The sequence below is a fragment of the Biomphalaria glabrata genome, chromosome 2, assembly GCF_947242115.1.
Source record: "Biomphalaria glabrata chromosome 2, xgBioGlab47.1, whole genome shotgun sequence".
NCBI classification, from domain to species: Eukaryota; Metazoa; Mollusca; class Gastropoda; family Planorbidae; genus Biomphalaria; species Biomphalaria glabrata.
This window is the reverse complement of record NC_074712.1, coordinates 7162086-7175564: the sequence shown is the minus strand read 5'-3', so window position 1 is coordinate 7175564 and position 13479 is coordinate 7162086. Positions and strand designations below refer to the sequence as shown.

Sequence of the window (13479 nt, the reverse complement as noted above, 5' to 3'; positions counted from 1 at the left end):
TTTAGTTTGCATAACTGGTGATATATACAAAACATTCATTATGCTTTTAAGATAAAGCTTTAATATTTATTTTAGTTTCTATTTTATTTCAAGGAAAATAATAGATCCATGTTCTTTTCAGAATGAAAGACAACAAAAAAAAATTTGTCGTATAATTTTGTTATACCAACTTTCCCAAATAACCTTTATCTTCCCACATTATATTGGTCTTTCCTATCCTTTCATTTAGGACTTATCAGCTGAGGATTTTACACTGGCTGAAAGAGATGAACTGACTCATTCAATTTATAATGAGATAATGACAGCCATTCTTAAGATCTTGAATAAACTTGACTTGGAGGCAACAACGTCTGAAGACTCTGATAAAGTAAATGTTTTTTCGTATGCATTTCTTATATAATACAGACGTTACTTCAAAAAAGAAGATGATTACGTCCTACGCGTCATGCATTTAGTCATGCATATTAACCAATGACTTAAATTCTGCCAAGTCACTGGTTTTCCTGGCTAGCTCAGGCAACCCATTCCATGCTCTAATAGCACTAGGGAAGAAGGAGTATTTGTACAAATTTGTCCTAGCATATGGGATGAGGAATGTGCCTTTATCTTTGTGTCTTTCAGAGTATTTTATTAAATTTTGTTTTTGTATTTGAAGATTATGGTTCAGTGTTTTATGTATTATTGCTACTTTACTTTTGAGCCTTCTGTCCTGAAGGCTTTCTAAATTTAGTGATTTTACTAAAGGTGTTACTCTAGTCAAATGTGAATATTCGTTTGTTATGAATCGCACTGCTCTATTTTGTGTCTGTTCTAGTTTCTTAATGTTTTCTTGAGTTGAGGGGTCCCAAACAGAGGATGCATATTCTATTATTGGCCTAACCAAGGTTAAATAACATTTTAGTTTTATGTTCTTATTTGATTTATAGAAATTTCTTTTAATAAATCCTAATGCTTTGTTTGATTTTTTTGTAGTTTCATCAATATGTGGATTCCATGACAGTTTTTCATTTATTATAACACCTAGGTATTTTGCGTTTTTAGTCTGTGTTACTGGTTTGCCATGAATAAGATAAGTGGAATTAATTTGTTTTAGTTTTTTTGTTACTCTTAACAACTGACATTTTTCTGGGTGGAAAGACATGCTCCAATTTGATTTCCATTTCTGTAATTCATCTAATTCTCTTTGTAAAATATCTGTGTCTTGTGTTGTTTTTATTGTTCTATATATTATGCAATCGTCTGCAAATAATCTGACTTTTGTTCCTGAAGTATTGCAATTTGGTAAATCATTTATGTAAATTAAAACAAGTAGTGGACCCAAGACTGTTCCTTGAGGTACACCTGAGTTTACTGTTATCGGTGTTGATTTAGAGCCATTTATTATTACAGTTTGTTCTCTCCCTATCAGAAAGTCTTTAATCCACTGATGCAGTGGACCATTAATGCCGAAATATTTTAATTTTTTAAGCAAACTATGGTGGTGAACTTTGTCAAAAGCCTTAGAAAAATCTAGTAAGATAGCATCTATTTGTTCACTATTATCTAAACCTTTTGAAAAATCATCAATTAGTCCTATTAGTTGTGTTTCACATGATCTATATTTCCTAAAGCCATGTTGGTATTCTAAATGAATAAATTAGAAATACTTTTCTTCCCTACCAAATACTGAAAACTCATCAGTTATGAATGCAGTTTGAAAAAAATCAATGTATGATATTATATAGGGTAAATTATGCCTCCCAAACACCTAGTAAACAAAGTCTTAGTCAAACACGCAGTAATAATGTAGTATGTTTTGTACACATATTTAGTACATTTTTAATGATAAATTAATCAAGAGAATTTATTTTACTTGTATCTCAATTTATTGTTATTTTTAAGTTTTATAGTTGTTTACAATTCAAGGGGAATGGGAGTGTCTTTTACTAAAAAATAACTTAAGAAATAAATAAAATTGCTAAAATTATGAAAAAACCTCGGAAAATATGTCATTGTCCCGAGTGGAACTGAATAAAAGCGCTCTACTACCTATTAAATGCTTCCTAATGGCATGTGTTTCAATTAGAGCATCTAACAACCAGTCCAATTTCTGTCCTTCATGTGTGGCTCAAATATTAAGTCCAGCAGAACTGTTTTCACTAACAGGAGAAGGGGCAAAGGTGAATAAATAAGGCCTAAACTACTAAGCTTCGGTAGGAGGGGTTTGTTAGCCATGGCTGGCTACTCCCTTAGGAGTAGGAAAACTTTGAATTCAGACCTCTGCTGCTTTGCACCCATAACCAATCATAGGAATGGCTTACAATCCTGAGGAAAAATCAGGAGCCGGAGACCCTTAGGCAGTTTGAAGCACTCAATGCTACACCTTGGCAGAGCCTGCAATGCTGCTGATCCCATACTGTATCAGCACTTCCTGCTCCTTTGGATACATCATCTGGATGGATAGTGAGGAACTGATGTGTGGGTAACATCGTTCCGACCACAGCTAAACCCCAGGCATTCATCTCATTTCCATGAGATGATTCATATTCCCTTCGCGATTGAAGGAGGCCATATAATTCAACTTCTCTAACTTGGACAAGAAATAATATGATAATAACAAACATTTGGCCTCCTAAAGGTTATTTTAAACACAACCACTCTTTTGCATACTATAGAACATAGTTTTTAACTTGACCTCTCATTTGAATATTTTATTGATTATTAAAATTTTTGTTGTTTAAATGTTCAAACATCATTTATTTTTGTGTTAACTGTCACATTGTCTTGCTAAAAACTTTTTAGGCTGATGCTCAATCTGAAGTTAGTGGAGACAAGGAGACTCTCTCTGCTGATCCCATTTTTGGTCTAGTGGCCAAAAGACCAAAAGATCAACTTATTCTTATTAATATAGTAGACTTTAGTAGGTATGTCTAATCAATATAGTAGACTAAAGTATCTGTGGCAGGTGACTATTGAGTAGTAGAATATTTTGAGGAATTTCTTGCTTTTCATTTAACACTGCTAGACACATGTAAACAATTAACCATATGACTATAATAAGACACTTTGGACTGCATAGTCTTAGGAAAATGTATGATTTTATGTTGCACCTAAATGTATTAGTTTAGAAGCCACCTTTGATTTTAATGGTTACTTTGTATTTGTCCATTTAGAGATCCTATTGCATTAAATTTTGTCAATATCAATATAGAATTTTTCTAACATGAAATATAGTCTTTTGTAATGTGACAAAATGTAATTGTCTGTATAATTACAATTGGCAAATGTGTTCTATCACTGAAAACTTCATATTAATCAAAATGACAAAAACAATGTAAAATTTCATTTGTAGTCTACTTTGTCACAAAATGTGCTCTACCTTGTCATAAAATGTGCTCTACCTTGTCACAAAATGTGCTCTACCTTGTCACAAAATGTGCTCTACCTTGTCACAAAATGTGCTCTACCTTGTCACAAAATGTGCTCTACCTAGTCACAAAATGTGCTCTATCTTGTCGCATAATAGAATTATCCATAAAAAATCTTCTGAAGTCATTTTCTGCTGCCATGTATGATGTTAAATTTGTAGGATTTTATAAATGTTTTTTGTAAGTATGTTGTCATAATGAATCAAACATGTCATTTTTATTACTGACAGTTTTTCAAAAGGCACTTTAATTTTAGTCTATAAAAATGTCTGTTAATGTTTTTCAATTGTTTTACTTTCAGAGACCTACTTGTCCACCATCAAAGGCATCGCTTTAAGAATTGGGTTTACACTTTCACTTATTCTGCGATAGTATTGTCAACCAAGTAGGTCAACTCATTCATTAGTTTTAGTCTTTTTTTAGTTTCAATACAACTTCATCTTTCTTTTTTTTTAAGTAGCTTTATCTTCATTTCTAATATAAAACATACTTTGTATGAGTTTCAATTATGAAAAGGATTAGTTATTACTTTTTGGTCACAGAAAAATTATTTTCTCAATGCAATTTTTAAAAAATCATAATATTGCTAAACTTCATGTCTCTTTTATGTCTAAAATGTTAAAAGAATTTAATTTCTTTTCAGACATCCTCTGGTTAGTGGTTTCTATAAACTACTTTGTACTGTTATGACTGTTGTCTGTAAGCTGAAATACTTCAAGGTTTGTTACCATTAAAATCACTTACTTTTTTTTTCATGTACAAGAATAATGGTCTAACTTTTGTTATTGCATGATTAGGGATTGGTGATTTGTTGCGGAAATAGGGGAAGTTTTGACTTACTAGTAAAAGCAAGACTTGGTTTGGTTTAGGGGGAGATAGCGAAATACCAGCTGATGTAAACAGATGACTTTTGGGATAGGTTGGAGATTAAGAAGTTTGTTATGAACGTAGAGAGTTGGCTAACATTTGATGGTTCCCTTCCTTACTACTAAACTTCTTCTTCGACATTCACTATCAGCATCAACTAACTTATATTGATTGTCCAACCTTTCACCTGTGTTATTGGATTTCATTGAGTGTTACCTCCATTTGGTTTATCTCCATTGGACACAGCGGAAGCGCCTAACACTTTACAAGATCAGCACTGACAACTCCTGGTGAAATAAAGTTTACTTCACCACTTAATATTAACTAAACGTATCTACTAAGCATACTCATCATCATTATCATCATCACTCCTTTGAGTTCCTCATGGAACATAGGGCCTCAACAAAAACATGCCACTCTCCACGGTCTCTTGCTAGTTTTTTTATGGTTTCCCAGCTCTTCCCTGTCTTCTCTGCTTCTTCAAGTGCACTGCGTCGCCATGTTCTTTTTGGTCTTCCTCTGCGTCTTGTTCCCTGGGGGTTCCACTCTAAGGCCTGCCTAGCTCTGTTGCTGGTATCTTTTCTAAGGGTGTGACCAATCCATCTCCACTTCCTCTCTAAGATCTGCACTTCTATATTTTTCTGTCCACTCATCTCCCACAGTTTGGTGTTTTCTACTTTGTCATACCAGTGTATTTTTTTTAGGATATTTCTCAGGCATCTGTTGATGAAGGTCTGTATTTTTTTTTGTTGTGGCTTCAGTTGTTCTCCATGTTTCAGAACCATACAGTATGACAGCCTTGACATTAGAGTTAAAGATTCTTAGTTTAGTCTTTTTTTTGATGTGAGGAGATTTCAGGGTTGGTTTTAGCTGTGTAAATGTCTGACGCGCTAGATTTATACGGCGTTTAATTAATGCATACTAACACTAAAAAACCCCCAGCTACTATGATACTTTATTTGAAGGGGCGCACAGGAATTAAAACTTCTGGAAAAAAATGTGCTAATAGATTGATACTTTGTTATTATTTTTGAGAGTTATAAAGAAGGATACTTATCAGAACTTTGTGTGTACCAGATGTGGACAAATATGCAGGTCACAACATTGGCATTACTTATCACAGTTTCACAAACAATTTCTTTTTAATGGAATGAGACTACTATTCAACTGCAGCTCAAAATAGTCGTCCAATTTTGGAGGAATTTCTATTTCAATCTACATTTATGTATTTACACTCAGGACACTTTTGTTCAGAGTTTCATATTGTGTTAATAGAATCATACATTTCTAAATAGTTGATGAATGCTACCATAGTTACATATTACTAAGTAGTTGACTATTATCCTTATAAAAATCATTTGCAAAAGTATAAATGCACAAGTTTTAAAAATAAAATATTTTAAAATGTTTATTAAGTAGTTTTTGTTGGTTTATCATATTTTTGGTTGTTTGGTGATCTGACAGGATGTTGTTACAAAAACAAGTCAAAGTTCAAGGCTATCTGACTCAATGGATGTGGATGAACCAGAAACGCAGGAGAACCAATTTGAAAAAGTTCAGACTTATCAGCTCATCAAAAAGTTCACTAAAGAGGTGAGTCTTTCTCCTGAACTAAATGTGGCACTGAGATTTTGAGACCTAGAGATTTAATCGTAATAGTAATAATTTCTCAAGTCTCTTAGCCTTGATGTTGTTTTCAAGTACTTTAAACAAATATTTATACTGAATAATAAAATTGGCTTGTATGTCATGTTTATTTGTACATATTATGTGCTTGCAGTACAAAACACATGAATAGTACATTCACACTGTTTCTTATGTGATCTTCATTAAACCTAACTATACTGTTACATATGTTTACATCAAGTTAACTTATAATGAGTTAGTTTGTGGTGCTGTATAGGATGACAGCAAGGTGCAGATTTGGGAATTGACTTAATTTAGACATCTTTTATCTATCACAATAAAAAAAGATCCTCCTTGCATCGTTCTTTGTACACACATTGAAATCCAGTTGAATTCAACAAATAGTAGAGTAATTATCATCATTATCATATAATGTCTACCAAAGTCATATCAAGCATTTTAATAGTATCCATATTAACATGCTCTTCTTCTACTAAGATTCAGAGCCAGTCTTCTCACTAGCATTCTGTCACATCATCATAATACCATTATTCACTACTCACGTCTTGTTTATTGTTCATTATCATAATAGAGAATATACTTAATTATATTGCTTATTTATAACTTATTTACCCTGTGGCCCAGGTTCTAGTTAGAATGAAGCAGTACAGAGATGAGCTGTTGGCTGCCTGTCTCTCTTTGACTCTCGCACTTCCTGAAGAGATCATACAAGATCAGATGGCAAATATTGTGCCTGCTATTCAGGTTTGTTCCTTTTCTGTGCTTTGATTTCTTCATTTGATCAAAGAATCTATCTGGACAAACATGACATACTGAATTAAAGCATACATTCAAAAACACAATTGGACAAAAAATATTGGGCATTATCAATGTTCTTTTTATGATGAAAGTCAATTTTGTTGTTGCAGACAACATTCATCATGGGACTGAGTTATCTGCCTTTGGCTAACATTGGATTAGATGCACTTCAGTATTGGTCTGACAACTTGCCTGCTTCATTGATTGAACCTTATTATGCAGAGATATTGCCTTATTTGGATGCTTACCTCAGGACAGATGATAAAGGTTTGTTAACACAATAATATATATTTAAGTGAAAAAGGAAAACCTTTAAGTTAAATGTTATACAGTGTACTTCCTCAATTTGTGTTCTAATGGAAAGTTTGGTTTTCACTCTTAAAATTAAAATCTTGCTAAATCTACACAGTTCAAATATAAACTATCTTATGCTATCTGTTGATAAAAGGATAGGTAGTTGTTCATTTTGTGATGGCTATTAAAGTATCCACTTCATTAGCTTTCATTAACTTGCTGTTTTAAAAGAGAATCATTGTGTTTAATATTGATTAATTAATATTTATTATTTCATTCCTATCTCATTATTTCTTGAAATGAAACTTTCTTTTCTGTTTCCAGATCACTATACAAATACTTTCAAAACATAGTTAGTATATTTGAGATTATCAGACTTACAGATTTAAATGTATTAAATGTTTCCTAGGATCTGACATGACTGTTGAGCCAGCTGTGTTAGTTCCTTCTAAGAAAGCTGAAGTAAAGTCTAAAGTCTCTGTCAGGCTCATTAAAGGAAAACCTGCTGCTGATCAGGTTAGAGTTTCTGTTCTTATCTTTGAAGGAATAACTTAATGTGCAAGGGAGACTGTGGCAAAGTTATTTGATGAAATACACTTCAAAAATAACAATTGTGATTGTGTTTGATTCAAAGTTAATGACTATATGTGTCAAATATCTAGAATGTGAGAAACCAGACATAATTGCAGGCACAGAAACTTGGCTACATCCTGAAATTTATAATGCAGAAATTTTCAATAGTAATTATGAAATTTTTAGAAAAGATAGGGCTGATAATCATGGAGGAGTTCTTTTAGCAATAAAAAACACTCTTATAGCAGAAGAAATTACCTTACCTAACTAAAAAAATATAGAATCAACATTTTGTAAAATTAATACCACCTCAACATCCCTAATAATAGGCAGCATTTACAGACCACCAAATTCTAGTTTAGAATAAATGCAGGAACTATGTAATCAGATTACTACACTTAAAGAGACAAATAAAAATGCAGTTTTTTGGATTATGGGTGATTTCAACCTACCCGATATAAATTGGAAAACACTAACCATAGATAAACACCAAAACCTTAAGGACATAAATGAGCTTTTCATAGAAACTTTACACAACCTAAGTTTAGATCAAATCATTAAAAAGCCAACTAGATTAAACAACACATTAGATCTCTTCTTAACCAACAGACCTGGATTAGTAGTTGATTATGATATTATCCCTGGTCTATCAGACCATGAGATCATAAAAATACACAGTCAGATAAAAGCAGTAGCCAATACAAAACCCAAAAGAAAAATCTTACTCTGGAATAAATGTAACCTAACACAACTACACCAAGCTGCATTAAACTTTCAACAAACATTCTTATTAGAAAAAGACATTAACCAACCAGTCGATGACCTCTGGAATTTCATTAAAAACCATCTTAAAAGCATTATAGAAAATCATATACCAACTAAATACACATCAAACAAAATAAATAAATGCTGGTTTAATAATAGACTAAAGAAGCTTTGTAAACAGAAGGAAAACCTATATAGAAAATTTAAAGAAACTAATGCAGAAAGAGTTTACAAAAAGTATATAAAAATTAAACACTTAACCCAAAAAGTAAGCAGACAGCTGCAGAGTGAATACATAAACAATGTAATATCTAAAGATAACAACAAAAACCTATGGTCATACATTAAGTCTAAGAAAATGGAAACAACAGGCGTAGCGCCATTAAAAGATGAACATAACATAATACATAATGATAATGAAACTAAAGCAAACATTCTAAACAAATACTTTGCATCAGCATTCTCAGCCCCAGGAGACAAAGACATATTACTGAATTAGAACCAAGTAGACAACATAGAAGATATAGTAGTACAAGAAAATGGAATTCAAAAACTATTAGCCAACACCAAACCAAATAAAGCTTCTGGACCTGATGGTATTCCAGCTAGATTACTCAAAGAACTAAGTAATGAGCTAGCCCCAGTGTTCAAAATACTCTTTCAGGCTTCACTTAACCAGGGCAGAGTACCAAAGGACTGGAAAGAAGCTAATGTCACCCCCCTATTTAAAAAAGGAGAAAAATCTGACCCAGGAAACTACAGACCAGTATCACTTACCAGCATCACATGTAAAATCCTAGAACACATAATATGTAGCAACATCATAAACCACTTAGACAAACATAATGTCCTCACACCATACCAACATGGCTTTAGGAAATATAGATCATGTGAAACACAACTAATAGGACTAATTGATGATTTTTCAAAAGGTTTAGATAATAGTGAACAAATAGATGCTATCTTACTAGATTTTTCTAAGGCTTTTGACAAAGTTCACCACCATAGCTTGCTTAAAAAATTAAAATATTTCGGCATTAATGGTCCACTGCATCAGTGGATTAAAGACTTTCTGATAGGGAGAGAACAAACTGTAATAATAAATGGTTCTAAATCAACACCGATAACAGTAAACTCAGGTGTACCTCAAGGAACAGTCTTGGGTCCACTACTATTTTTAATTTACATAAATGATTTACCAAATTGCATTACTTCAGATTATTTGCAGACGATTGCATAATATATAGAACAATAAAAACAACACAAGACACAGATATTTTACAAAGAGAATTAGATGAATTACAGAAATGGGAATCAAATTGGAGCATGTCTTTCCACCCAGAAAAATGTCAGTTGTTAAGAGTAACAAAAAAACTAAAACAAATTAATTCCACTTATCTTATTCATGGCAAACCAGTAACACAGACTAAAAACGCAAAATACCTAGGTGTTATAATAAATGAAAAACTGTCATGGAATCCACATATTGATGAAACTACAAAAAAATCAAACAAAGCATTAGGATTTATTAAAAGAAATTTCTATAAATCAAATAAGAAAATAAAACTAAAATGTTATTTAACCTTGGTTAGGCCAATAATAGAATATGCATCCTCTGTTTGGGACCCCTCAACTCAAGAAAACATTAAGAAACTAGAACAGACACAAAATAGAGCAGTGCGATTCATAACAAACGAATATTCACATTTGACTAGAGTAACACATCACTAAATTTAGAAAGCCTTCAGGACAGAAGGCTCAAAAGTAAAGTAGCAATAATACATAAAACACTGAACCATAATCTTCAAATACAAAAACAAAATTTAATAAAATACTCTGAAAGACACAAAGATAAAGGCACATTCCTCGTCCCATATGCTAGGACAAATTTGTACAAATACTCCTTCTTCCCTAGTGCTATTAGAGCATGGAATGGGTTGCCTGAGCTAGCCAGGAAAACCAGTGACTTGGCAGAATTTAAGTCATTGGTTAATATGCATGACTAAATGCATGACGCGTAGGACGTAATCATCTTCTTTTTTGAAGTAACGTCTGTATTATATAAGATAAGATAAGATAACTTTAGGCAGCTTTTGTTGAAATGTTCAAAGATCTAAGATCTTTCTGTAGCATCTCAATTCCATTGCTAGTATCCTCCTCTAGATCTGCAGTCAGTATCCAAGATTTGCAAGTATATATGAATGTGACAGTGACTAGGGAACATAGCATGATTTTATTGTTGAGGGCTATGCTCCACCTTCTTAGAAGATCTTAAATCCATAGAGACAATTTGGGAAGAGGCTGTGGAAGCCACATACTACCCATCTCTTTGGAGAGAGCTTGCCGACCTATGTTGTGAATGACCATGAAGTGACTCAAGTTTCTGAGGGACCTTTGCCTGACAATTTGTATGTTTTTTGGCTAACATAGGCCAGCAAAGTGGGAAATTTTGAATGTTTGAGCTCTACAACAAACTTGAAACTGGAAAACATTGCTACTTAGAAAAAATAATTAAATCAAAGAAAGTTAGTGCTAGCCACATGGATTGATTTAAAATAACTGGTTATTAATGGTGGACAGGAACTAAGTGATTATATTCTTCTAGCCCAGGGGTGGGCAAATTACGACCCGCGGGCCACATGTGGCCCGCCAGAGTGTTTTATGCGGCCCGTCGACACCTACAGAAAACAGTTGTGCCCACAGTATATACATAAAAAAAATGCAAATATATTAAAAATAATATCTATTTACATTATTGGAACTGTCTCGTTTTAAAAAGTTTCAAGCAAACGAAGATTATGCTTATTAACTATACATCAATGCACTTAATTCAAAACACAATCTCAGGCCAGTATTTATTCAATGCTTTGATGAAATGTGTTGGGTAGGGTTGGAACAAGATGCAAAGTGTAACAACTGACGGAGCTCGACCTTTGACTGAGAAAAATAGCTGTTTTTATTTTTTTTTTACAAAAAATATCCCAACCATAAACTCTAAACATGAAAGTTTGTACAAAGCTGCATAACATTTAAACTTATATTTATCTAACATTATCCAATCTTAACTCTCCAACGTGTTTAATGAGAACGAAGAAGAAGAACAGATGTAATGTGTACCCTAATTATGTGAACAGCAGCAAATTTGTTAAAGTGTGGAAATACAGCTTCTGACACTCATAAGACTCCCGTGGAAGTATTGACTGGAACTTCTCTTGGCTTGGAGTTATATCCTCTGGAGCTGAATCTTAAAATTTTCTTTCATAGATTGCACAATTAAGGAGGAATCTAAATAAATGTTGTACTTTTAATAATTTCACTAGAAATAGTTTCACTTTTCATTAAAGGAAAATGACAAAATCTGTTTTCTTTTGCTTGTTTGTAGAAATGGGAAAGCTTTGTTTGAAAAGATTTAACATATGTATTTATATTTCATAAGCAAGCAATCTTGAAAAATATGAATAGTCAATGTCCTTTAAGTAACATAACAATTTCCTCCATGAGATTCTATATTGTTCTCATTTGCCCTGCCCATACTAAGCTAGCGGATACATTATTTATTAATATTTTGTTCTCAAATCGAAACTACCCATGGTTACCACACTTCGTTCTAATTAGATTGATAATATTATATGTTCTCAATACCATTAGCTCACCATTTAGTACATTAGGTACAACTGTATATTTGTGGAGATATTGTGGTATGAAAAGATAAAAGCAATTATTGAAAAAAACGTTAAATTGTTCCAAAAATTGCTAACACTTGTTGTAATTCCTTTACGTGGAGTTTGGGAAAAAAAAACAAGAAACTCGAATATAATACAGTGTAAATATGAATTAAAAGACACTCTACACAGTTAGCTAGAGTATCTTTGTAAGTTGTATATATATATATATATATATATATATATCTGCGGCCCGCAATTCCCCTAATTTTCTGTAATGCGGCCCTCGATACAAAAAGGTTGCCCACCCCTGTTCTAGCCTATTGATTGCTAAAGTAGTACAGCAAATATAAGTTGATTTTCCAAAGGAGCACTGAAAATACAGATTGCATATCTCATGGCCATAAATATATAGTAAAGCTATTTGTCTTTTTATTGTAGTTATGTATTCTAATAATTTCTACTAAAAAAGTATGCTGAATGTTGAACCATAAATCATTTGAGTTTCAATGGTTATTACTGCCAGCAAATAGTTTATTCACTCTTTAACTAACCTAATATAGACCTTAATTGCTGACTATAATCATTTTAAACTTAAATATTTGACCATGTACAACATTCATTATGAAAAATTGATTTTCATATTTTGATTTATATTTTATGTCAAAACTAATCATTTAAAAACTAACATTATCTTTCTTATTCTTTTATTTTATTATTTAAAATGGAATAAAAGAACTCTGAAACTCAATTGACCAGTTTAAAACTTCGAATATTGCAATACCTTGGGTCACTGGGTGGCCAACACATCAGCCATGCCTTACTGGCCAAGTCAGATGAAGAGATAAGTTCTGCAGCCATTGCTTGGGATACCCAGAAGCACTTGAAGTTTGATGTGCCCTTCATTGACATGAAGCCATCTATTTATCTAGGTCTGTAAGCTTTCTATTTTTTTTTGGTCAATAGGTTCTCTATTAGGTCTGTAAAAAGTAAAAAAAAAAGTAAAGTTTCCCCTTTCAGACCTTGCGATCTATGGGGCAGATGATGTTAAGATCATCTGTTTCTTTGGCCAACGGTTAATGAGCAGGGTGTTATGTGGCCAGCACAACGACCAACCGCCTTTACTTTCCCCAACTAAAGTCAGGCACCCATTAGAGTTGGGTGGACTCAGGGGCGCCCTAAAAATTCAGAAATTCAAAATCTCAGTCTTTACCAGGATTCAAACCCAGGACCTCAGGTTTGGAAGCCAAGCGCTTAACCATTCAACCACCGCGCCCCCATTAGGTCTGTATGGTGTCTATTTTGTTTAGATCTGTATGCTTTAATTTATTTAGGTAAATAAGATTTAGCTCAACTCTTATGTGGCAATCTAACCAGGTGATAAGAATGAAGAGCACTTATTGCGGAGTAACTTAAGTATTATAACATCTTTTCATAATCCCTAGTTTATTAATAATAATATGTTT

The 13479-nt window shown here is 32.8% G+C and overlaps 1 protein-coding gene across 1 annotated transcript in view; it reads left to right on the top strand.

Moving 5' to 3' along the window:
- LOC106074827 (DNA-dependent protein kinase catalytic subunit-like) overlaps window positions 1-13479 on the top strand; it is a 91571-nt gene that overhangs the window by 9626 nt on the left and 68466 nt on the right. The window contains exons 16-24 of the mRNA XM_056018603.1: window positions 230-367; window positions 2782-2903; window positions 3709-3792; window positions 4051-4126; window positions 5739-5867; window positions 6546-6665; window positions 6830-6986; window positions 7423-7529; window positions 12750-12945. Of these exons, the coding sequence (XP_055874578.1) occupies window positions 230-367; window positions 2782-2903; window positions 3709-3792; window positions 4051-4126; window positions 5739-5867; window positions 6546-6665; window positions 6830-6986; window positions 7423-7529; window positions 12750-12945 (1129 nt within the window). The remainder of the gene's footprint in view (window positions 1-229; window positions 368-2781; window positions 2904-3708; window positions 3793-4050; window positions 4127-5738; window positions 5868-6545; window positions 6666-6829; window positions 6987-7422; window positions 7530-12749; window positions 12946-13479) is intronic.